The sequence below is a fragment of the Gastrolobium bilobum genome, unplaced genomic scaffold, assembly GCF_033153095.1.
Source record: "Gastrolobium bilobum isolate Gb01-03AN ecotype WA unplaced genomic scaffold, APGP_CSIRO_Gbil_v1 utg2951, whole genome shotgun sequence".
NCBI lineage: Eukaryota > Viridiplantae > Streptophyta > Magnoliopsida > Fabales > Fabaceae > Gastrolobium > Gastrolobium bilobum.
This window is the reverse complement of record NW_026897587.1, coordinates 143,786-169,903: the sequence shown is the minus strand read 5'-3', so window position 1 is coordinate 169,903 and position 26,118 is coordinate 143,786. Positions and strand designations below refer to the sequence as shown.

Genomic DNA, 26,118 nt, shown 5'->3' with positions numbered 1-26,118 from the left:
GCAAAAATGTGGAAGTATACAGTGACGATATGATCGTCAAGTCATTTGATATGACAAACCATGTCCAGGATCTCGAACAAACTTTTCAAAAACTCAAGAAATATTGAATCCGTCTAAACCCGGTAAAGTGTGTTTTCGGAGTCCCGGCTGGAAAGTTTTTGGGTTTCATGTTAACCCATAGAGGGATTGAAGCAAATCCGGACAAATGTAAAGCCATGCTTGATATGAAGGTACCTCAGAATAAAAAGGAGGTTCAGCAGTTGACGGGTAGGCTAGCAGCGTTAACTCGATTCTTACCAAAGTCTGCTGAGAATGCCCTCCCATTGTTTAAACTATTAAAGAAGGAAGCAATAGGAGGCTGGAACCCGGAGTGTCAAGCCGCGTTCGAAAAAAGTCAAAAGATGTCTCGCAACTCCACCAGTGCTCTCAAAGCCAGAACCATGAGACATTCTGATCTTGTATCTGGCTGTGGAGGAAGAGGCAGTAAGTGCAGTACTGATCAAGGAAATTGACAAAGGCCAAGAGCCGGTTTACTTTATCAGTAGAGCTTTGCAAGGTGCGGAGGTCAGATATCAGAAGATAGAAAAAGTGGCTTTTGCCTTGCTGATCACGGCTAGAAGATTGCGGCCATATTTTCAGGGACATCAAATAATAGTCATGACCAATTAGCCTATACGACAGGTGTTGCATAAGCCGGACCTGGCAGGAAGAATGACTAACTGGGCAATTGAGCTCAGTGAGTACGACATAACTTAAGAAAGTCGCAAGGCCATCAAGTCACAAGCTTTGGCCAACTTCGTAATGGAGCTAACACCAATGAACCAGAGCATAATGAATATGGGGATGCATGGAAGGTCTACGTAGATGGATCCTCTAATGATAAAGGAAGTGGAGCAGGAATCATACTTGAAAGCCCGGAAGGAGTGACAATAGAGTACTCCTTGAATTTGGGATTCCCGACTTCGAACAATCAAGCAGAATACGAAGCTCTGATAGCCGGGTTGATGCAGGCTAAAGAACACGCAGCTAAGAGGGTGAAAATATTCAGTGACTCACAGTTGGTAACTTCGCAGATAGAGGGAAAGTACCAAACCAAAGGTCCTCTACTGATGAAGTACTTGAGTAAGGTCCAAGAAATAATGGCCGGCTTCGATGAAGTACAGGTTACTCATATTCCTTGAGGGGAAAATTGCCGAGCTGATATCTTGTCTAAATTGGCAAGTACCAAAAACCCTGGCAACCACAGAACTGTGGTACAACAAAGCATAACAGCGCCGAGTTGCGTGATGGTTATTACCTCGACAGATGACTGGAGACAACCCATAATGGCATACCTTGAGAAAGGAATATTGCCAGAAGATCGATTGGAATCCAGGTAAGGGGTTGCACGTACCCATGCTGAAATGCTTAAACTCGGATGAAGCCAAATATGTTCTGGCCAAGATACATGAAGGAATCAATGGCCATCACATGGGAGGCAAGGATTTGCCTCGAAAGGCCCTCCGAGCTGGTTATTTTTGGCCGACCATGGAGGCATACTCTAAAGACCATGTGAAGAAATGTGATAGCTGCCAGAAGCATGCCAAGCTAATTCTTTCACCACCTGATGAACTGAAGTATATCTCGGCACCATGACCTTTTTTCAAATAGGGAATGGACTTGCTGGGACCATTCAAAGCTGCAGAAAGACAATTAAAGTGATTGATCGTGGCTGTAGATTATTTCACTAAGTGGATAGAAGCAGAACCAGTCACCACAATCACCTCAGCTAGAGTACAAAGGTTCTTTGAACGGAACATAGTCTCCAGGTTCGGGATACCTGGCGAGGTGGTTATTGATAATGGAACACAATTTGCTGATAAAAGGTTCCAACAACTGATGAAAGACTTGCCAGTCAAATGTAACACCCCGTATATATCCGGCATGTTATCATATCATCGTATTAAGATGCGCTTAATTAAAATTGCGGAATATCTTTTTCTTTTCGATTATGATGTCATTAATCATTACCGACTTGTTTATTAACCAATTAATAAAACATTGCCTGTATGTAAATTGCAAAAGACAGCTAACTGAAATACCTCATTAATTAAACAGCGTAAATATGTCTCTAGTCACGGAACTACTCACGTAGACCGAACAAACTAACAGTTTATACAACTCAACTCAAAAGTACTAACAACATGGTGGCATGGACAACTCCCATGCTCACCCCAAATAAGGCAATAAAGCGCACATAAGTCTCAACTCAACAACAACATAATGATAAAGGCAGAAAACATAAACAACATTCAATCCAGCCATGCCAGCATATAACATATAACAGCAATAATCATCAACTAAGCTCTGGCCTCCTACCGCCAGAGACATCAGTCCCCATACTACCTGAACCTGAAATAAGCATTCCCCAAACGTGGGGTGAGATCTCTAAACAAGAAATCTCAGTAAGGCAAGGGGTCCTCAAGGATCTTCCACCCCAAGCTCACTTACATGTGCAATATAAGTTCAAAAGCAGTTTATCATCTTCAGTTCTAAAATAGTGCAATGCAGCAGATAATCATGTCATGTGTGTCAATACTATTCTACTGGCCAGAGAAATGCAGGATTTATATATGCCAAATACCTAAACATAGTGCAAGACGCCACTTTCATCCACCCCGGATCACCGTTTTGTATGACGCCACATACTCAGACTTACCGTCAAGATGGAACAACACATGCATATTAAAAGCCATTACACATAAAGCTCAACAGCATTCCAAATCTATCAAAGCATGTAACACAACATGCATATAACCACTTCCCCATGGGGCACGGTGGAACTACACAATGGCTAAACCGAGGACACGAAAGCTTATCTTGCAAGCTAGCTATCTCAGCCAAGAGTCCACACAATCTCAAAGTCCAAACACAGCAGTATCACAATCTATTATGGACCATTAATATATCAAAATCATACTCTACAAGCATTCAACAAAAGACAACGCCTTTCCTTTTACGTTTTACGTCTTAAGGCTCACACAAAGCCACAAGCCCTTAATCACTTGATTCTGACTTAGTTCAATTAGAAGAGAAGTTCAACTTCATCAATCTAGGGTCCACAAACCCCCAATAGCCTACTGTATAAACAGTGCAGCTACTGTTGTTCGAAATCCCAGAATATTCGGATATTCATCGGGGGCATATCCGGATATCAATATCCGGATATCTCTCTTCCAATATCCGGATATCCATATCCGGATATTCAGATCCCCATATCCGAATAACTATATCCGGATATTAATATCCGGATATTCACAACAAAATATCTGGATATTTCACGACAGAACCCAGATTTTGCATTTTGCGAAAATCCAAACCAAAGGTCCAACTTTTACCGATTACAAAAGCCTAAACATGCATTTCTAGGTGTGTTTAACCTTAACCACCCTTAAGTTGTCAACTTAGCTCATTACATGCATCAAGGTTCCATTTTTAAGCATTAAACTCAAGCACAGGAGTGGTGAAGCTTACCAACAACTCAAAATAGTGGGAAGAATGCTCTTGGAGCTCACTAAACTGACTCCACAGTTCTGACCTGGTCCCAAAACGAAAATGACACACCGAGGTTGGTACTTTCTCCACAAAGTTCACACCTTGAAGCTCAAAAAGCCAACTTAAAAGTTCCCACAACCCAAACTCATAAGGTCAGCCCACTCTTCTCAAACTTAGAAGCTCAAACTCAACAATGGAGCACCCAACAACCTTACAAGACCAACTCCCACTCTACAATGGTGTTTAAGTGAAGGTTTCAAAAAGAAAAGGTGAAGACTTGGAATGTTTTCAAGCAAGGAGACCAAGGTTGAATAAGGTAGCAGCTGACCCTTCAGCCACTCACGTAGGAGGCATAAAATAACCTAGGATCATGTGCCAAAGTTGTATTTATAGCCGATTTAAAGTTAATCGCATTGTATTAACCTTAATTGCTACACTTAGGATTTTAATCCCAAACTCAGGATTCTTAACCTACTCAATTTTACAAGAATTAACATATTTTTCTTATATTTTTCGGAGCACCTTTCCGGTACAGGTTTTTCAATGCCAGTATCAGTTTCTGGCACCAGTTCTCATTGTTTTAACTTGAAACTTGTTTGACAAGTCCTATATATTATTCTAGGAATTATCATGCACTTATTATAATTTTTTGGGATACTTTTTTGGTATGCATTTATACCGACTAGCAGAACTGGTATCTGCGCTTTTCGTCTGAAAAACGACTTTCAGCATTATTAACCACTTTCTATAATTATTTAAGCCTCATAATAATTATTAGGGTCAATTATGGAATTATTTCCTAATTTCACATAATTAATTAATTAACTTCCTTAATTAACGGTGTGGGTTCTTACATCAAACATCGTTTTGCATATGTGGAACTCCCACAGTCAAATGGACAAGCTGAAGCAGCAAATAAGGTAATCGTGAATGGTCTTAAAAAGTGAATGTTCGATGCTGAAGAAAGCTGGGTTCAACATCTCTACTTTGTCCTTTGGGGATACAGAACGAGTACCCAAAATACAACAGGGGACAGGTGAAAGTCTCACAAACACGTGCTCACCCTCACTGAACTCCAGTGGACGATGCTTGACATCATAGTAACTCTTCTGGCGATTCTGCGCCTGCTTCAGCTTTTCCCTGATCATTTGGATCTGCAGGGTGGTATCTTGGACAGAGTCCAAGCCAAACAACTCACGATCCCCAACCTCAGACCAGCAGGTAGGTGTACGACACCTCCTACCGTAGAGCGCCTCGTAGGGTGCCATGCCCAGGCTAGCATGGAAACTGTTGTTATACAAAAACTCAACCAACGGAAGGTACCTATCCCATGTTGAGCCCTGCTCCAACGTGCAAGCCCGCAACATGTCCTCCAAGGTCTGGATAGTCCGCTCAGTCTGTCCATCAGTCTGAGGGTGATAGGCTGTACTCAATCTCAACTGAGTACCAAAAGCTCCATGCAGTGCCTCCCAGAACCGAGATGTGAACTTCGGGTCCCTATCACTGATGATACTCTCGGGCACCCTGTGAAGCCTCACGATCTCGCGAACATACAATTTGGCCAAGTGCTCAGTAGTGAAGCTCACCTTCACTGTAAGAACCTGCACCGCTAATTAAGGAAATTAATTAGATAATTATGAGATAATTCCATAATTGACCCTAATAATTATTATGAGGCTTTAATAATTATAGTAAGTGAGTAATAATGTTGAAAGTCGTTTTTCTGATGAAAAGCGCAGATACCGGTTCTGCTAGTCGGTATAAATGCGTACCGAAAAAGTATCCCGGAAAATTATAATAAGTGCATGAATATTCCTAGAATATTATATAGGACTTGTAAAATGAGTTTCAAGTTAAAATAATGAGAACTGGTGCCAGAAACTGATACTGGCTATGAAAAGCGCGTACCGGAAAAGTGCTCCGAAAAATAAAATAAAAATATGTTAATTCTTGAAAAATTGAGTAGGTTAAGAATCCAAAGATTGGGATTAAAATGCTAAGCGTAGCAATTAAAGTTAATACTGTGCGTTTGTGACTTAAACCACTATATATACTCTTGTGTTGGCTCAAAACCCTAGGCATATCAGTTTTCTTCGTGGGAACACTTGGAGGCTGAGTGGTTATCACTGTTCTATTGCATTCCTTCACCATTTGTGACCAAAACCACCATTTTCTCTTGATTTTCCTTCTCTTTAACCTCGCAAACACTTGGGTGTGTGATGGGTGAGAAAAAGGAACCATCTTCTGAGTGTGGGACTGCTGTGTTAGGAGTCTACGGGCTGTGTTCTATGCTCTTGTGGGGTGTGGCCTTTTATTTGGTGTTTTGAAGCTCCAAGGAGCTTTCTTGTTGAGTAAAAGAGCTACCTTGAGCATCATTTTCGTTCAACTTGGTGTCTGCACCTTTGGAGCTAAAGGGAAAGCTCCAAGAGCACCTTCATCTTTGTTTTGAGCTTGTGGTATGATCACTGTAACACCCCGTATATCTCCGGTAGTGTTATCATTACATCATATTAAGCTACGCTTAATTAAAAATGCGGAATATTCTTTTTCTTTTCAATTATAACGTCATTATCAATTACCAACTTGATTACTTAATCAATTTCATAAAATACCGCCTGAATGTAAATTGCAATAAGACATCTATTGAAATACCTCAATATATAAATAAAGTGAGTATCTAAATCACAGATCTACATCACGTAGTCCGGACAATATCCTGATACATTATTACAACTCCAAATAAACAAGACATAACCAAGTCTGTGTGGCATGGACAATCCCCATGCTCACCAAATCAACAGCGTCTCAACAAGACAATCATAAACATAAAATGAAGCTCAGATCATAAAAGCAACATGCATATCCAGCATCCAACAAGTCAGCATATAATATCATCAATGTCTAACTCAGCTCCGGCCTCCTGCCGCCTGAGTTCTCAACATTACCTGACCCTGAAATAAGCATTCCCCAAACGTGGGGTGAGATCTCTAAACAAGAAATCTTAGTAAGACAAGGGGTCCTCAAGGATCTTCCACCCCAAGCTCACTTACATGTGCAATATAAGTTCTAAAAGCAATTATTCAATATCAGTTCCAAAACTATGCAGTGCAACAAATATTCATGCCATGTGTGTTTATCACTATTCTACTGGCCAGAGAAATGCAGGAATACGTCTATACCTACATGTAGTACAAGGAACACCGCTTGCACCTCACTCACAGCCTCACCATATTGTATGTACCACATACTCAGGCTTACCGTATAGGTGGAACACCACATGCATATCATAAAGGCACTAGCATATAACAACTCAACAGCATTTCCAAAACATCAAAAGCATGTAACACAGCATGCATATAACCATACCCCCATGGGACATGGTGGAACCACAACATGGCTAAACCGACGACACGAAAGCTTACCTTGCAAGCTCACTATCCAATGCCAAGAGTCCTCACAGCTCAAGTCCAACACACAGCAGATCACAATTTGATTTAGGACCAGCAAGTGTATCAACATACATAGCTCAAAAGCATTAACATAAAGACTACGTTCTCCTTTTACAATTTATGTCTTAAGGCTTCCAACAAAGCCACAAGCCCTTAATCACAAGATTCTGACTTAGTTCATTAATTACAGAAGTTCAACTTCATCAATCTAGGGTCCATAAACCCCCAATAGCCTACTGTACACACAACACAACTACTGTTCTTCGAAATCCCAGAATATCCGGATATTCCTCGGGACATATCCGGATATGCAATATCCGGATATCTCACTGTCCATATCCGGATATACAATATCCGGATATACAGATTCCCATATCCGGATATCCAAATCCCCATATTCGGATATCCAATATCCGGATATTTCACGGGCAGATATCCAGATATTTCACGACAGAATGCAGTTTCTGCATTTCATGAAGATATCCTTCCAAGGTTAGGTTTTTACCGATTATAAACACTTAAACATGTATTTCTACGTGTGTTTGACATTACCCAACGTTAAGTTATCATCTTTTAGCCTTTAGATGCATCAAGGTTCCATTTTAAGCATAAAACTCAAGTTAAAGTGTGATGATCATACCACAAGCTCAAAACAGCAAAGAGAGATGCTCTTGGAGCTCACTTGAAGCTCTCACAGCCCAGCACACTCAAGGACACGAAAATGGACCAACAAGATGGGTTCTTTCTTCCCAAAGGTGACACTTTGAAGCTCAAAAATACCAACTCCAAGCTCCCACCAACAAACTAACCAAAGTCAGAAGCTCAAACCCCCTTTACACAGGTTCTCTAACTCAGAAAGGTGACTCTTTTCTGCTTACAAGGCTCACACCCTCAAGACCAAGTGTTTAGGAAGAGGTATCAAGAAGGTAGAAGGTCACAAGGCTCATACAAGAGGGAAGAGAGCACCAAAACAGTGCAAACTGATTAGCCTCCAAGGTATCCACACATAGAATTTTGTTTTCTAGGGTTTTGTGCCCTTCAACAGTGTATTTATAGGCCACTTAAGCATTAAACACAAAGTATTAACTTAATTAGCTACGCTTAGCATTTTAATCCCAAACTTTGGATTCTTAACCTACTCAATTTTACAAGAATTTTCATATTTTTATTATATTTTTCGGAGCACTTTTCCGGTACGCGCTTTTCATAGCCAGTATCAGTTTCTGGCACCAGTTCTCACTATTTGGACTTGAAACTCGTTTTACAAGTCCTATATATTATTCTAGTAATTATCATGCACTTATAATAATTTTCTGGGATACTTTTTCGGTACGTATTTATACCGACTAGCAGAACCGGTATCTGCACTTTTCTTCCGAAAAGTGACTTTCAGCATTCTTAATCACTTACCGTAATTATTAGAGTCTCATAATAATTATTAGGATCAATTATGGAATCGTTTCCTATTTTCTCATAATTAATTAATTAAATACCTTATTTAACGGTGCAGGTTCTTACAATCACCACCCTTGAACTTGAGTTTTTATGCTTAAAAATCAATCCTTGATGCATCTAACAAGCTAAAGCTAATAACCTAAGGGTGGGTAAGCTTAAACACACCTAGAATTGCATGCTTAAGCTTCTGTAATTGGTAAAAATGGATCCCTTTAAAAGATATCTCGCGAAAATGCAAAATCTGCATTCTGACGCGAAATATCCGGATATTTGGTTGGAAATATCCGGGATATTCAGTTGGAAATATCCGGATATTTTGGTCGGGACAGCAACGAACCTATTTTAGTAAAAATTCGATATCTTGAGCTACAAAGCTCCAAATTGAGTGTCGTTTGGACCTATGTGAAGCTAACACATAGGGATACAATTCTGTAAAATTTCGTAGCCATTGGATCAGTGGTTTGATCGCAGTGTCAATTTTAAGTCGCGTTTTGGTTGCTGGAAATTCCGTTTGTAGCAGTCACCTCGCGTAAATCATAATCGGAGTTATACAACTCCGATTGAGGCGTATAATATGTCGTTGTAAAGCTGGAGATGTCTAGTTTAACATATTAAAATCTTAGATTTTTTGGTAAAGAGATGAAATTAAAGTTTTAAAAAGAGTAAACGTAGTTTAATGCTTAAGGCTTTGAGAAAAGCCTGCAGTAAGCGAAAATGAGAAAGAAAACGTATTCCTTTTGCCATGAAATTATAGAGCATGAGTATTGATGATAATTCTGGTATAAACAGACTGTGATTGTGCTATTTGGTGACCTTGAGCTAGCGTGGACTCTTGGATTGGATAGTTAGCTTAAGAGGTAAGCTTTCGTGTCCTCGGTTTAGCCATGTTGTGGTTCCACCATGTCCCATGGGGGTATGGTTATATGCACGCTGTGTTACATGCTTTTGATGTTTTGGAAATGCTATTGAGCTGTTATATGCTAGTGCCTTTATGATATGCATGTGGTGTTCCACCTATACGGTAAGCCTGAGTATGTGGTACATACAAGATGGTGAGGCTGTGGGTGAGGTGCAAGCGGTGTTCCTTGTACCACGTGTGAGTAATAGACGTATTCCTACATTTCTCTAGCCAGCAGAATAGTATTGACACGCATGGCATGAATATCTGTTGCACTGCATTGAGTTTTGGAACTTATGTTGAATTACTGCTTTTGGAACTTATATTGCACATGTAAGTGAGCTTGAGTTGGAAGACCCTTGAGGACCCCTTGTCTTACTGAGATTTCTGGTTTAGAGATCTCACTCCACGTTTGGGGAATGCTTATTTCAGGTTCAGGTAATGCGGGGGTTGAGATCTCTAGTGGCAGGAGGCCAGAGCTTAGCTGATAGATGTTGCATGTTTATGCTGCTTATGCTGATATGCTGTTATAATTGGATGTTGGATCCTATTTACTGTCTTATGCTCTTAGCTTCAGTTTTTGGATTTATATGTTGAGACTTTGTTGGTTATGCTGTTGATTTGGTGAGCATGGGGATTGTCCATGCCACTTAGACTTGATTATGTCTTGTTTTATTTGGAGTTGTAATAATGTATCAGGATATTGTCCGGATTACGTGTTGTAATACCGTGACTTAGATACTCACTTTATCTATATATTGAGGTATTCCAGTTAGATGTCTTTTTGCAATTTACATACAGGCGATATTTTATGAAATTGATTAAGTAATCAACTTGGCTAAGTATAATAACGTCATAATTGAAAATAAAAAAGATATTCTGCATTTTTAATTAAGCGCAACTTAATACGATGATATGTTAACAAACCGGGTATACACGGGGTGTTACAGTTCGCTCAATCTGTCTATCAGTCTGAGGGTGATAGGTTGTACTCAATCTCAACTGAGTACCAAAAGCTCCATGCAGCGCCTCCCAGAACCGAGATGTGAACTTCGGGTCCCTATCACTGATGATACTCTCGGGCACCCCGTGAAGCCTCACAATCTCGCGAACATACAATTTGGCCAACTGCTTAGTAGTGAAGCTCACGTTCACTGGAAGAAAATGGGCAGACTTCGTCAGTCTGTCCACAATGACCTGTATCGAGTCACAGCCAACCTGAGTCTTCGGCAAACCCAAAACGAAGTCCATGGAAATGCTCTCCCATTTCCATTCCGGAATCTCAAGAGGTTTAAGTTTACCAGACGGCTTCTGATGTTCAATCTTCACCTTCTAGCAGATCAAACACTTGGACACATACACAGCTATGTCCTTCTTCATTCCTGGCCACCAGAAATTCCTCTTCAGGTCTTGGTACATCTTTGTAGCACCAGGGTGAACAGTAAACTGTCCCTTATGGGCCTCCGCCATAACCTCTTCGGTCAAAGGACCTCGAGGAATCACAACACGCTTATGAAATAACAGAAGTCCATCCTCATTCCAAGACACACTGTCTTAGTTCTTCACATAGTCGAGACACTCTCTCTGCACTTGCGCCTTGTGGATCTCCTCCATAAGCTCATTCCTGACTCTCGCAGTCTCCATCTCAAGAAGTGCACCCCCAAACAAGGTCATCACCTTCAGATCTCGACACTTCTCTATGAGGTAGAAGTCACCCATCGTCAAACTGGATAGACTCACGGATTTCCGACTCAAAGCATCAGCTACCACATTGGCCTTGCCAGGACGGTACTTCAACTCAAAGTCGTAGTCCTTCATAAACTCCATCCACCTCCTATGCCTCATGTTCAGCTCCTTCTTATCAAACAGATACTTCAAGCTCTTGTGGTCACTGAACACCGCAAACTGCATACCGAACAGATAATGCCTCCAAATCTTGAAAGCAAACATAATCGCAGCCAACTCCAAAGCATGAGTCGGGTAGTTCTCCTCATGAGGCTTCAACTGCCTCGAAGCAAAAGCAACAGCTCTACCAGACTGCATCAACACACAACCCAGCCCATTTTCAGAAGCATCACAGTAAAGCTCAAACTGCTCCTCAGGATCAGGAAAGACCAACACAGGTGAAGTAGTCAATCTCTCATTCGACTCTTGAAAGCACGCCTCACACTCGTGAGTCCACACAAGTGGAGTCTCTTTTCGGGTAAGGCGAGTCAAAGGGAGAACCATCATGGAGAAACCCTTGATGAACCTCCGATAATAACCTGCCAAACCTAAGAAGCTCCTCACCTCCGTAACTGTCTTGGGCCTCTCCCAATCCAGCACGGCCTCAATCTTGTTGGGATCCACTGCAACTCCATCCGCTGAAATCACATGCCCCAGAAACTTGACTGATTTGAGCCAAAACTCACACTTAGAAGGCTTAGCATAAAGCTTTTTCTTCTTCAGCACTTGCAGAACAATCCTCAGATGCTCCGCATGCTCCTCCTTAGTCTTGGAATAAATCAGAATGTCATCAATAAAGACGATCACAAACTGATCCAGATACGGCTGGAAAATCCTGTTCATGTAATCCATGAACACTGCCGGCGCATTGGTGAGTCCAAACGGGATCACCAAATACTCAAAGTGATTGTATCTCGAACAAAACGCGGTCTTAGGGACATCCTCCGGCTTCACCCGAATCTGATGGTATCCAGACCAGAGATCAATCTTTGAATACACGCAAGCACCCCTGAGCTGATCCAACATATCATCAATCCGAGGAAGGGGATACTTGTTCTTGATCGTCACCTTGTTCAACTATCTGTAGACGGTGCACAATCGCATTGTCCCGTCCTTCTTCTTCACAAAGATGACCAGTGCTCCCCAAGGAGACACACTCGGTCGAATGAAATCTTTCGCTGAAAGATCCTCAATATGCTTCTTCAGCTCAACCAACTCCGGTGGCGATATTCGATATGGAGCTAAAGAAATAGGCCCCACACTAGGCAACAAATCAATGGAGAACTCTATCTTTCGCTGTGGCGGAAACTCAGGAATCTCCTCAAAAAACACCTCGAGGAACTCCCCCACCACAGGAATGCCAGTGATATCCTCCTGTGTCCCACTCACCAAACCTCCCAACATGACATACCCGAATGCCCCTGCTCTCAAGGCCTTCCTAGCCTGCAGCAATGAAATATATGGCGAGGAACTAGCTGTGGAATCACACGGAGACATCACCATGCGCTTTGCACAACAATCAATCAGTGCACAGTTTCTAGACAACCAATTCATGCCCAGAATAATCTCCAAGTTGGCCATCGGCAATACTATCAGATCCATCGAGAACTCACGACCGTTCCACTGAAAAGCTACATCGCGATGTACAGTGGTAGAATCACATATTTCTCCGGTGGCGGTAGTCACCCGCAACGGTGGAGAAAGCACAGACATGGGCAACTCAAGCCCCAAAGCAATCGGGGTAGCAACAAACGAATGCGTAGCCCCGGAATCAAACAATGCATCAACAGCAATACCACCAATAGACACAGTACCTCTAACAAGGTTTGGAGCGCGGATCGACTGCTGCCTATCCAAGGTGTACACACGCCCAATAGAAGGTGGCACCGCTGAAGTGGAACTGCCTGAATTGCAGCAGCCCTCGCTGTCGACGACAGACAGTCTCTAGAGAAGTGGCCCTCCTTGCCACACTGAAAACAGATCAACTGACCCGAAGCACAACGACCAGCATGCTCCTTTTCACACCCCGCACATCTCGGAGTGAAAGGAGGCCTAGCAAAGCTCCCCTGTTGTGAAGTAGTCCTCTTGAACTGACCAGGCGCCTGCCTAGTCGCCAACTGTTTACCTTTGCCCTTCCCAGCAAACTTCTTGTCCTTCCAGGACGTAGGAGCAGGAGTGGAACTAACAGTCCCCTTGGTCTCGTCGACCTTGGCCCTCTTGGCCTTGCTCGCAATGCAGACATCCTCAATGTCCTTACACTGCTGAACCAGTGTACCAAAATCCCTCGAAGCAGCTCCAGCAATATGCTCAACAATCACCTCACTAAGTCCTCTGCGGAACTTAGCAGCCAGAAACATCGGAGTAGGAGGAACCATCCGGAAGTGCGCAAACTTCACAAGCTCATTAAACTTGGCCAGGTACTCGTCAACAGACATCGAGCCCTGAACCAATCTACCAAATTCCCCCTGCTTCCTCTCCTGCGCATCGTAGGGAAAGTACTTTCCCAAAAAGCATTCCTCGAAGAATGGCCACGTCATGACATGACCCTGCATCTCATAAGCACGAGAGGTGTTCGTCCACCACTCGTGGGCATCGCCCTCCAGCATGTAAGTCGAGAACATCAGCTTCTGCGAGTCTGTACACTGCATGACCCGGAATATCTTGTCCAGCGCCTGTAGCCATCTCGCTGCAGCAATAGGATCCAAAGACTCATCAAACACAGGTGGCTTATGCTTCCTGAAAGCATTCAGCCGACGATCAATCACATCACGATCTTCAGCAGGCCCCACAAGGGTCTCCTTCGTCTCGGTGACATGAGTAGCACTGCCAATGAGACTCAGGCTCTCATCCTAAACAATAGGTGGAGGCGGTGGCGGTGGAAACAGACCTACAGCAGGACCAGCCCTCATCTCCTCCCACATGACTCTCATCATCGTCATGTTCGCCATCCTGTTCGCCTCGAGGACATGCTCAGTGGTCCTCCGGTTCGCTTCACGAACCTCTTCTGTGGCTATCCGGTTCGCCTCGCGAACAGCGTCCATCATTGCCGCATTGGCCAATCTAGTGGCCTCCTGATTGACTAACCTAGCCCCTGCATCTCAGCCAATGCAGTCAGGATAGGATCGGGTTGACCCTCAGAAGTCTCTCGTGTTCTCCCGGACCTTACCATGACTCTGCACAAGTTACACAAATTATGAGTTGATCAGGCCCACGCAATGTGATCACATATGCATTATCATAATAAAATTCGACGGAGTAAATACACAATACAGACGCAACCAAACTTCCTAGCTATTGCAATACATACAGGTTTTTCGCTCGAACCATTGCTCTGATACCATAAAATGTAACACCCCGTATATATCTGGCATGTTATCATATCATCGTATTAAGCTGCGCTTAATTAAAATTGCGGAATATCTTTTTCTTTTCAATTATGATGTCATTAATCATTACCAACTTTCTTATTAACCAATTAATAAAACATTGCCTGTATGTAAATTGCAAAAGACAGCTAACTGAAATACCTCATTAATTAAACAGCGTAAATATGTCTCTAGTCACGGAACTACACACGTAGACCGGACAAACTAACAGTTTAAACAACTCAACTCAAAAATACTAACAACATGGTGGCATGGACAACTCCCATGCTCACCCCAAATAAGGCAACAAAGCCCACATAAGTCTCAACTCAACAGCAACATAATGATAAAGTCGAAAAATATAAACAGCATCCAATACAGCCATGCCAGCATATAACATATAACAGCAATAATCATCAACTAAGCTCTGGCCTCCTGCCGCCAGAGGCATCAGTCCCCATACTACCTGAACCTGAAATAAGCATTCCCCAAACGTGGGGTGAGATCTCTAAACAAGAAATCTCAGTAAGGCAAGGGGTCCTCAAGGATCATCCACCCCAAGCTCACTTACATGTGCAATATAAGTTCAAAAGCAGTTTATCATCATCAGTTCTAAAATAGTGCAATGCAGCAGATAATCATGTCATGTGTGTCAATACTATTCTACTGGCCAGAGATATGCAGGATTTATATACGCCAAATACCCACACATAGTGCAAGACGCCACTTGCATCCACCCCGGATCATCGTTTTGTATGACGCCACATACTCAGGCTTACCGTCAAGATGGAACAACACATGTATATTAAAAGCCATTACACATAAAGCTCAACAGTATTCCAAATATATCAAAGCATGTAACACAACATGCATGTAACCATTCCCTCATGGGGCACAGTGGAACTACACAATGGCTAAACCGAGGACACGAAAGCTTACCTTGCAAGCTAGCTATCCCAGCCAAGAGTCCACATAATCTCAAAGTCCAAACAGCAGTATCACAATCTGTTATGGACCAATAATATATCAAAATCATACTCTACAAGCATTCAACAAAAGACAACGCCTTTCCTTTTACGTTTTACGTCTTAAGGCTCACACAAAGCCACAAGCCCTTAATCACTTGATTTTGACTTAGTTCAATTAAAACAGAAGTTCAACTTCATCAATCTAGGGCCCACAAACCCCCAATAGCTTACTGTATGAACAGTGCAGCTACTATTTTTCGAAATCCCAGAATATCCGGATATTCGTCGGGGGCATATCCAGATATCAATATCCGGATATCTCTCTTCCAATATGCGGATATTCAGATCCCCATATCCGGATATCAATATCCGGATACCTATATCCGGATATTCACAACAAAATATCTGGATATTTCGCGACAGAACCCAGATTTTGCATTTTGCGATAATCCAAACCAAAGGTCCAACTTTTACCGATTACAGAAACCTAAACATGCATTTCTAGGTGTGTTTAACCTTAACCACCCTTATGTTGTCAACTTAGCTCATTACATGCATCAAGGTTCCATTTTTAAGCATTAAACTCAAGCACAAGAGTGGTGAAGCATACCAACAACTCAAAACTATGGGAAGAATGCTCTTGGAGCTCACTAAACTGACTCCACAGTTCTGACTTGGTCCCAAAACGAAAATGACACACCAAGGTTGATTCTTTCTCCACAAAGTTCACACATTGAAGCTCAAAAAGCCAACTTCAAGGTTCCCACAACCCAAACTCACAAGGTCAGCCCACTCTTCTCAGACTCAAAAGCTCAAACTCAACAATGGAGCACCCAAAAACCTTACAAGACAAACTCCCACTCAAACAATGGTGTTTAAGTGAAGGTTTCAAGAAGAAAAGGTGAAGACTTGGAAGGTTTTTGTAAGAACCCGCACCGTTAATTAAGGTATTTAATTAATTAATTATACAAACTAGGAAATGAGTCCATAATTGACCCTAATAATTATTTATGAGGCTTAATAATCATAATAAGTGATTAAGAATGCTGAAAGTCATTTTTCGGAAGAAAAGTGCAGATACCGGTTCTGCTAGTCGCTATAAATGCGTGCCGAAAAAGTATCCCGGAAAATTAAAGTAAGTGCATGATAATTACTAGAATAATATGTAGGACTTGTAAAACGAGTTTCAAGTCCAAATAATGAGAACTGGTGCTAGAAACCGATACTGGCTTTGAAAAGCGCGTACCGGAAAGGTGCTCAGAAAAATATAAGAAAAATATGATAAATCTTAGAAAATTATGTAGTTTCATAATCCAAAGTTTGGGATTAAAATGCTAAGCGTAACAATTAAAGTTAATATTGTGAGTTAATGCTTGTGTGGCCTATATATACTCTTATTATGGGCACAAAACCCTAGACTCCTTTCTTTCCTTCGTGAATGAGCTGATCAGTTTGTGAGGGAGCACTGTTCCATTGCTTTCTTCTCTTGTTCTTGACCAAAACTCAACCTTGAACCCATTTTCTTGGTTGTTTCATCATCCTAAACACTTGGTGTGAGTGAGAGGCATCATTGTGGGTGAGTGAGGGTGTTCTTCAGTGGTACTCCAGCTGCTGTGTATGAGGTTTTGAGGCTGACTTTGGTTAGTTTGTTTGTGAGATCTTGGAGTTGGTACTTTGATCTTCAAGGTGTCATCTTTGGGGAGAAAGAACCAACCTTTGTGAAGCCATTTTCGTGCATCTTTCTTGAGTCAGACTTGAGGGGCTGTGTTCCTACATTTCTCTGGCCAGTAGATAGTGATTGCACACATGCCATAGATATCTGTTGCACTACATAGTTTTGGAACTGATAATGATATAAATGCTTTTGAACTTATATTGCACATGTAAGTGAGCTTGGGGTGGAAGATCCTTGAGGACCCCTTGTCTTATTGAGATTTCTAGTTTAGAGATCCCACCCCACGTTTGGGGAATGCTTATTTCAGGGTCAGGTAATGTTGAGACCTCAAGCGGCAGGAGGCCGGAGCTGAGTTAGATTTGCTGTTATTTATGCTGACATGTTGGATGTTGGATATGCATGTTGCTTATGCTTATAGCTTCGGTTTATGTTTATGGAGTTTTATGTTGAGACTTGTTGTTTACTATGTTTATTTGGTGAGCATGGGGATTGTCCATGACACATAGTATTGTTATGTCTTGATTATGTCTTGAGTCTTTTGGAGTTGTAATAATGTATCAGGATATTGTCCGGATTACGTGATGTAATGCCGTGATTTAGATACTCACTTTATTTATATATTGAGGTATTTCAATAGATGTCTTATTGCAATTTACATACAGGAGATATTTTATGAAATTGATTAAGTAGTCAAGTTGGTAATTGATAATGACGTCATAATTGAAAAGAAAAAGAATATTCCGCATATTTAATTAAGCACCGCTTAATACGATGTAATGTTAATATTCTGAGTATACACGGGGTGTTTCATTTTATGGTATCAGAGCAACGGTTCAAGGGAAAAGCCTGTATGTATTACAATGATTAGGATGTTTGGTTGTGTCTGTTTTGTATGTTTGCTCCGTCGAGTGTTATTATGATAATGCATATGTGACCACATTGCGTGGGCCTGATCAACTCATAATTTGTGTAACTTGTGCAGAATCATGGTAAGACCCGGGAGAAACCGCGAGACTTCGGAGGATCGACCCGATCCTGTCCTGGCTGCATTGGCTGAGATGCAGGCGACCCGACTAGCCGACCAGGAGGCCATGAGAATGGCAGGCCATGCTGGACGCCGTCAGAGAGGCGAACAGGAAGGCCACTGAGGACGTGTTGGAGGCCAACCGTCTGGCGAACATGACGATGTTTAGAGTCATGTTGGAGAAGATGAAGAATGGCCCTGATGTTGGTAATGTTGTGGCCTCCACCCCCTCCACCGCCGCCACCACCACCACCTCCACCCAGTCTGCAGGATGACTCTCAGAGTCAGATGGGAGATGGCAGTCATCTTACGGGGGCCATGTAGACCGTCCCTGTTTTTGTTGAGGATCGTGATGAGATCGATCGCCGGCTGAATGCTTTCCGTAAGAATAAGCCACCTGCCTTTGATGGATCCTTTGATCCTGTTGCTGCGGCACGTTGGCTTCAGGCGTTGGACAAGATTTTTCGGGTCATGCAGTGCACAGATCCGCAGAAGTTGATGTTCACTACTTACATGCTGGAGGGCGATGCCCATGAGTGGTAGACAAACCTTTCTCATGTCTACGAGATGCAGGGTCTTGTGATGACTTGGCCTATGTTTGAGGACTTCTTCTTGGGTCAGTACTTTCCATATGACGCTCAGGAGAGGCAGCAGGGAGAGTTTGACAGAGTGGTTCAAAGCTCGTTGTCTGTGGACGAGTACCTGGCCAAGTTCAACCAGTTGGTGAAGTTTGCACACTTCAGGATGGCGAGGCCTACTCCTACATTTCTGGCTGCTAAGTTCCGCAGGGGACTTAGTGAGGATATTGCTGGTTACCTAGCTGGTTCGACTTCTAGAGATTTTGGGACACTGGTTCAGCAGTGTCGTGATATTGAAGATTACTACAGCTCGAGCAAGGTCAAGAAGGCCAAGGTTGCTGAGGCGACGAAGGTTGCAACTGGTAGTTCCACTTCTTGGCGAGACAGGAAGTTTGGGAACAAGGGCAAGGGTGAACAGTTGGCAGCTCAGCAGGCGCCGAGTCAGTTCAAGAGGACTTCTGTTCAGGGGAGTGCAGCGAGACCTCCTGCTCTAAGGTGTTCGGGATGCGGGAAGACTCATTTTGGGTCGTGCTCTACCGGCCAGTTGATTTGTTTTCAGTGTGGCAAGGAGGGTCACTTCTCCAGAGACTGTTCGTCAGCGACGGCGAGGGCTACTGCAGTGCAGGTAGTGCCATTTCAAATGGTTCCCCTTCCACCTACTTCGGCACCGGTAGTGCCACCATCTTCTGGGAGAGTTTGTACTCTGGATCGTCAGCAGTCGGATCGAGCTCCGAACCTTGTCAGAGGTACTGTTACGATTGGTTCATCAGCTGTTGATGTGTTGTTTGACTCTGGGGCTATGCATTCTTTTGTTGCTACCCCGATTGCTGTGGGGCTTGAGTTGCCCAGTGATGTGCTTTCTCCACCGATGTGGGTACTACCGCCACCGGAGAAAGATGTGACGCTACCACTGTTCATCGCGATGTGGCGTTTCAGTGGGATGGCCGTAAGTTCTCGGTAGATCTGATAGGGTTGTCGATGGCCAACTTGGAGGTTATTCTGGGCATGGATTGGCTGTCCAGAAATTGTGTTATGATTGACTGTTGTGCCAAGCGTGTAGTGTTGTATCCGTGTGATTCCACAGCCAATTCCTCGCCGTACATTTCGTTGTTGCAGGCTAGGAGAGCCTTGAGAGCATGGGCATTTGGTTATGTCATGTTGGGAGGTTTGGTGAGTGGTACACAGGAGGATATCACCGGCATTCCTGTGGTGAGGGAATTCCTCGAGGTGTTTCCTGAGGAGATTCCTGAGTTTCCGCCACAGAGGGAGATAGAGTTCTGCATAGATTTGTTGCCTGGTGTGGGGCCGATTTCTTTAGCTCCATACCGGATGTCGCCACAGGAGTTGGCAGAGCTGAAGAAACATATTGAGGATCTTTTAGCGAAAGATTTCATTAGACCGAGTGTGTCTCCTTGGGGAGCACCGATTATCTTTGTGAAGAAGAAGGACGAGACAATGTGATTGTGCACCGACTACAGGAAGCTGAACAAGGTGACAATCAAGAACAAGTATCCCCTTCCTCGGATTGATGATTTGTTGGATCAGCTCAGGGGTGCTTGTGTGTATTCCAAGATTTATCTCCGGTCCGGATACCATCAGATTCGGGTGAAGCCGAAGGATGTCCCGAAGACCGCATTTCACTCGAGATATGGTCATTTCGAGTACTTGGTGATTTCGTTCGGTCTCACCAATGCACCCGCTGTGTTCATGGATTACATGAACAAGATTTTCCAACCGTACCTGGATCAGTTTGTGATCGTCTTCATTGACGATATTTTGATTTACTCCAAGACGGAGGAGGAGCATGTGGGGCATTTGAGAACTGTTCTGCAAGTGCTAAAGGAGAAGAAGCTGTATGCGAAGCCTTCCAAATGTGAGTTCTGGCTCAAGTCTGTGAAGTTCCTTGGGCATGTTATTTCTGCTGATGGAGTTGCAGTGGATCCGAACAAGATTGAGGCTGTGCTGGATTGGGAGAGACCCAAGACAGTTACGGAAGTGAGGAGCTTTCTGGGTTTGGCAGGTTACTATCGGAGGTTCATCAAGGGATTCTCCACCATGGTTTTGCCATCGACTCGCCTTACTCAGAAGGAGACTCCATTTGTGTGGACTCACGAGTGTGAGGTCTGTTTTCAGGAGTTGAAGGAGAGACTGACTACTGCTCTTGTGTTGGTCCTTCCTGATCCTGCGCTTGAGATTGAGCTTTACACCGACGCCTCCGGGAAGGGGCTAGGTTGTGTGTTGATGCAATTGGGCAAAGTGATCGCCTATGCTTCGAGGCAGTTGAAACCTCATGAGGAGAACTACCCTACTCATGACTTGGAGTTGGCTGCAATTGTGTTTGCTTTCAAGATTTGGAGGAATTATCTTTTTGGTTTGAGGTTTGTGGTGTTCAGTGACCACAAGAGTTTGAAGTACATGTTCGACCAGAAGGAGTTGAACATGAGGCAGAAGAGATGGATGGAGTTCATAAAGGACTACGACTTCGAGCTAAGGTATCATCCTGGCAAGGCCAATGTGGTAGCTGATGCTTTGAGTCGGAAATCCAGTAGTTCATCCAGTTTGTTACTTGGTAACTTCGACGTGGTTGAGAAGTTCTGCAACTTGGCACTGACCGCTCCGTGTGAGAGTGTACTTCTCGAGTTGGAAGCATCAGATGTTGTAAACGAGCTGCTAGAAAAGATTAAAGAGGCACAAGTTCAGAGAGAGTGTCTGGATTATGTGAAGAACCAAGATGGTGTGTCTTGGAATGATGATGGATTGCTTTTGTTTCAGCAGAGGATTGTGGTTCCTCGAGGCCCATTGACAGAGGAGGTTATGGAAGAAGGCCATAAGGGTCAGTTTTCTATCCACCCTGGTGCTACTAAGATGTATCAAGACTTGAAGAAGAACTTCTGGTGGCCGGGCATGAAGAAAGATGTTGCTATCTTTGTGTCCAAGTGTTTGGTTTGCCAGAATGTGAAGATTGAGCATCAGAGACCGTCTGGTGAACTTCAACCTCTTGAAGTACCACAGTGGAAGTGGGAAGGTATTTCCATGGACTTCGTGGTGGGATTGCCGAAGACTCAGGCGGGTTGTGACTCTATTTGGGTCGTTGTGGACAGTGAAGGTGAGCTTCACTACAGAGCAGTTGGCCAAGCTTTATGTCCGCGAGATTGTGAGGCTTCACGGGGCGCCCGAGAGTATCATTAGTGATAGGGACCCGAAGTTCACATCTCGGTTCTGGAAGGCGCTGCAGGAGGCTTTTGGTACGCAGTTGAGATTGAGTATCGCCTATCACCCTCAGACTGATGGACACTCTGAGAGGACCATCCAGACCTTGGAGGACATGTTGCGAGCTTGCACGTTGGAGCAGGGCTCGGCGTGGGATAGGTACCTTCCGTTGGTTGAGTTTTCTTACAACAACAGCTTTCATGCTAGCCTGGGCATGGCGCCATACGAAGCACTGTATGGTAGGAGGTGTCGAACTCCTACTTGTTGGTCTGAGGTTGGGGACAAGGAGCTTTTTGGCTTGGATTTTGTCCAAGATACCACCTTGCAGATCCAGATGATCCGTGAAAAGTTGAAGCAGGCGCAGAATCGCCAGAAGAGCTTTTATGATATCAAGCATCGTCCGCTGGAGTTCAGTGAGGGTGAGCACGTGTTTGTGAGACTTTCACCTGTCACCGGTGTAGGTCGGGCACTCGGAGTGAGGAAGCTGAGCCCGCGATATATTGGGCTATACCAGATCCTTGGTAGAGTAAGACCTGTTGCCTACCGGCTTGCCTTGCCTCCGAACCTGGCTAACATCCACGACGTGTTTCACATGTCTCAGCTTCAGAAGTACATAGCAGATCCTTCGCACGTGGTGCAACCGGATGATGTGGAGGTTCGGGAGAACCTGAAGACTCCCGTCGGACCACTCATAATTCACGATCGTGGCGAGAAGCAGCTGAGGAGCAAGATCATTCTGATGGTCAAGGTGCAGTGGACCGGAAGAATTCCTGAGGAGTGTACTTGGGAGCGTGAGGACGAGCTTCTCCGGCAGTACCCCAAGTTTCGACCAGGTATGTTTCTGATTTTGAGGTCAAAATCCTAAAAAGGTGGGGTGAATGTAAGAACTCGCACCGTTAATTAAGATATTTAATTAATTAATTATGCAAAAATAGGAAATGAGTCCATAATTGACCCTAATAATTATTTATGAGGCTTAATAATCATAATAAGTGATTAAGAATGCTGAAAGTCGCTTTTCGGAAGAAAAGTGCAGATACTGGTTCTGCTAGTCGCTATAAATGCGTGCTGAAAAAGTATCCCGGAAAATTAAAGTAAGTGCATGATAATTACTAGAATAATATGTAGGACTTGTAAAACGAGTTTCAAGTCCAAATAATGAGAACTGGTGCTAGAAACCGGTATTGGCTTTGAAAAGCGCGTACCGGAAAGGTGCTCAGAAAAATATAAGAAAAATATGATAAATCTTAGAAAATTATGTAGTTTCATAATCCAAAGTTTGGGATTAAAATGCTAAGCGTAGCAATTAAAATTAATACTGTGAGTTAATGCTTGTGTGGCCTATATATACTCTTATTATGGGCACAAAATCCTAGACCCCTTTCTTTCCTTCGTGAGTGAGCTGATCAATTTGTGAGGGAGCATTGTTCCATTGCTTTCTTCTCTTGTTCTTGACCAAAACTCAACCTTGAACCCATTTTCTTGGTTGTTTCATCATCCTAAACACTTGGTGTGAGTGAGAGGCATCATTGTGGGTGAGTGAGGGTGTTCTTCAGTGGTACTCCAGCTGCTGAGTGTGAGGTTTTGAGGCTGACTTTGGTTAGTTTGTTTGTGAGAGCTTGGAGTTGGTACTTTGAGCTTCAAGGTGTCATCTTTGGGGAGAAAGAACCAACGTTTGTGAAGCCATTTTCGTGCATCTTCCTTTAGTCAGACTTGAGGGGCTATGTTGAGCTCCAAGAGCATCTCCATTCTGAGTTTTGAGCCTTTGTATGTTGTACCAACCTTTAACTTGAGTTTTAAGGCTTAAAAACGGTACCTTGATGTATCTAATGACTAAAAGATGATAACTTGTTGTTGGGTAATGTTGAACACGCCTAGAAATGCATGATTAGGTGTTTAAAATCGGTAAAAAGGGAACATTTAAGGGATATCTTCACGAAAATGCAGAAACCGCATTCTGTCGTGAAATATCCGGATATTTGTCGAACAGATATCCGGATATTGGATATCCGGATATGTGGTTTTGGGATATCCGGATATTGGATATCCAGATATGTGAATCTGTATATCCGGATATTGCATATCCGGATATTGCATATCCGGATATAGACAGTGAGATATCCGGATATTCTGGGATTTCGCAGAACAGTAGCTGTGCTGTGTGTACAGTAGGCTATTGGGGGTTTGTGGACCATAGTTTGATGAAGTTGAACTTCTGTATTTTATGGACTAAGCCAGAATCACGGGATTAAGGGCTTGTGACTTTGTTAGAAGCTTTAAGACTTGAAAACGTAATGAAAAGACGTTGTCTTTAATTTGTATGCATGTGGTACATGTTTATTGATTTATATTTGGTCCATATCAGATTGTGATCTGCTGTGATTGGACTTTGAGCTTGTGGCATTGGATAGCTAGCTTAGAGGTAAGCTTTCGTGTCCTCGGTTTAGCCATGTTGTGGTTCCACCATGTCCCATGGGGATATGGTATATGCATGCTGTGTTACATGCTTTTGATGTTTTGGAAATGTTGTTGAGCTATTTTATATGTTAGTGCCTTGTTGATATGCATGGAGGTGTTCCACCTATACGGTAAGCCTGAGTATGTAGAACATATAAGAGGGTGAGGCTGTGGGTGAGGTGCAAGCGGTGTTCCTTGTACTACATGTAGGGAATAGACGTATTCCTACATTTCTCTGGCCAGTAGATAGTGATTGCACACATGCCATAGATATCTGTTGCACTACATAGTTTTGGAACTGATAATGATATAAATGCTTTTGAACTTATATTGCACATATAAGTGAGCTTGGGGTGGAAGATCCTTGAGGACCCCTTGTCTTACTGAGATTTCTAGTTTAGAGATCTCACCCCACGTTTGGGAAATGCTTATTTCAGGGTCAGGTAATGTTGAGACCTCAGGCGGCAGGAGGCCGGAGCTGAGTTAGATTTGCTGTTATTTATGCTGACATGTTGGATGCTAGATATGCATGCTGCTTATGCTTATAGCTTCGGTTTATGTTTATGGAGTTTTATGTTGAGACTTGTTGTTTACTATGTTTATTTGGTGAGCATGGGGATTGTTCATGACACATAGTATTGTTATGTCTTGATTATGTCTTGAGTCTTTTGGAGTTGTAATAATGTATCAGGATATTGTCCGGATTACGTGATGTAATGCTGTGATTTAGATACTCACTTTATTTATATATTGAGGTATTTCAGTAGATGTCTTATTGCAATTTACATACAGGCGATATTTTATGAAATTGATTAAGTAATCAAGTTGGTAATTGATAATGACGTCATAATTGAAAAGAAAAAGAATATTTCGCATTTTTAATTAAGCACCGCTTAATACGATGTAATGTTAATATTTCGAGTATACACGGGGTGTTACAGTTTTCAAGCAAGGAGACCAAGGTTGAAGAAGGCAGCAGCTGACCCTTCAGCCACTCACGTAGGAGGCACAAAATAACCTAGGATCATGCGCCAAAGTTGTATTTATAGCCGGTTTAAACTTAATCGCACTGTATTAACCTTAATTGCTACGCTTAGCATTTTAATCCCAAACTCAGGATTCTTAACCTACTCAATTTTACAAGAATTAACATATTTTTCTTATATTTTTCGGAGCACCTTTTCGGTAGGCGTTTTTCATAGCCAGTATCAGTTTCTGGCACTAGTTCTCAATGTTTTAACTTGAAACTTGTTTTACAAGTCCTATATATTATTCTAGAAATTATCATGCACTTATTATAATTTTCCGGGATACTTTTTCGATACACATTTATACCGACTAGCAGAACCAGTATCTGCGCTTTTCGTCCGAAAAGCGACTTGCAGCATTATTAACCACTTTTTATAATTATGTAAGCCTCATAATAATTATTAGGGTCAATTATGGAATTATTTCCTAATTTCACATAATTAATTAATTAACTTCCTTAATTAACGGTGCGAGTTCTTACATCAAACATCGTTTTGTATATGTGGAACACCCACAGGCAAATGGACAAGCTGAAGCAGTAAATAAGGTAATCGTGAATGGTCTTAAAAAGCGAATGTTCGATGCTGAAGAAAGCTGGGTTCATCAGCTCTACTTTTTCCTTTGGGGATACAGAACGATTACCCAAACTACAACAGGGGAAACTCCTTTCCGACTAACTTATGGTTACGAGGCCATGATTCTTGAGGAAATCGAAGAACCTTCTTGGAGGCAGATGAAAAGTAGCGAGTAA

General features: G+C 42.8%; 2 protein-coding genes across 2 annotated transcripts; both read left to right on the top strand.

Moving 5' to 3' along the window:
- The first annotated feature begins 215 nt into the window (after positions 1-215).
- Positions 216-1,309, top strand: LOC133308373 (uncharacterized). Its single transcript, XM_061508993.1, has 3 exons — positions 216-483; positions 826-1,163; positions 1,247-1,309. Exons 1-3 carry the CDS (start codon positions 216-218, stop codon positions 1,307-1,309), a joined length of 669 nt encoding a protein of 222 aa, XP_061364977.1.
- An 86-nt stretch (positions 1,310-1,395) lies between these two features.
- Positions 1,396-26,118, top strand: LOC133308372 (uncharacterized). Its single transcript, XM_061508992.1, has 3 exons — positions 1,396-1,616; positions 25,280-25,337; positions 25,885-26,118. Exons 1-3 carry the CDS (start codon positions 1,396-1,398, stop codon positions 26,116-26,118), a joined length of 513 nt encoding a protein of 170 aa, XP_061364976.1.

Coding starts and splice junctions, on each gene's coding strand:
- LOC133308372 (XM_061508992.1), top strand. CDS start 1,396: ATGCTGAAATGCTTAAACTCGGATGAAGCCAAATATGTTCTGGCCAAG. Junction 1,617..25,279: donor TCACCACCTGATGAACTGAA/GTATATCTCGGC, acceptor GGGGTGTTACAG/TTTTCAAGCAAGGAGACCAA. Junction 25,338..25,884: donor CTGACCCTTCAGCCACTCAC/GTAGGAGGCACA, acceptor GAACACCCACAG/GCAAATGGACAAGCTGAAGC.
- LOC133308373 (XM_061508993.1), top strand. CDS start 216: ATGCTTGATATGAAGGTACCTCAGAATAAAAAGGAGGTTCAGCAGTTG. Junction 484..825: donor TGGCTGTGGAGGAAGAGGCA/GTAAGTGCAGTA, acceptor CCAATGAACCAG/AGCATAATGAATATGGGGAT. Junction 1,164..1,246: donor CCGGCTTCGATGAAGTACAG/GTTACTCATATT, acceptor TGGCAACCACAG/AACTGTGGTACAACAAAGCA.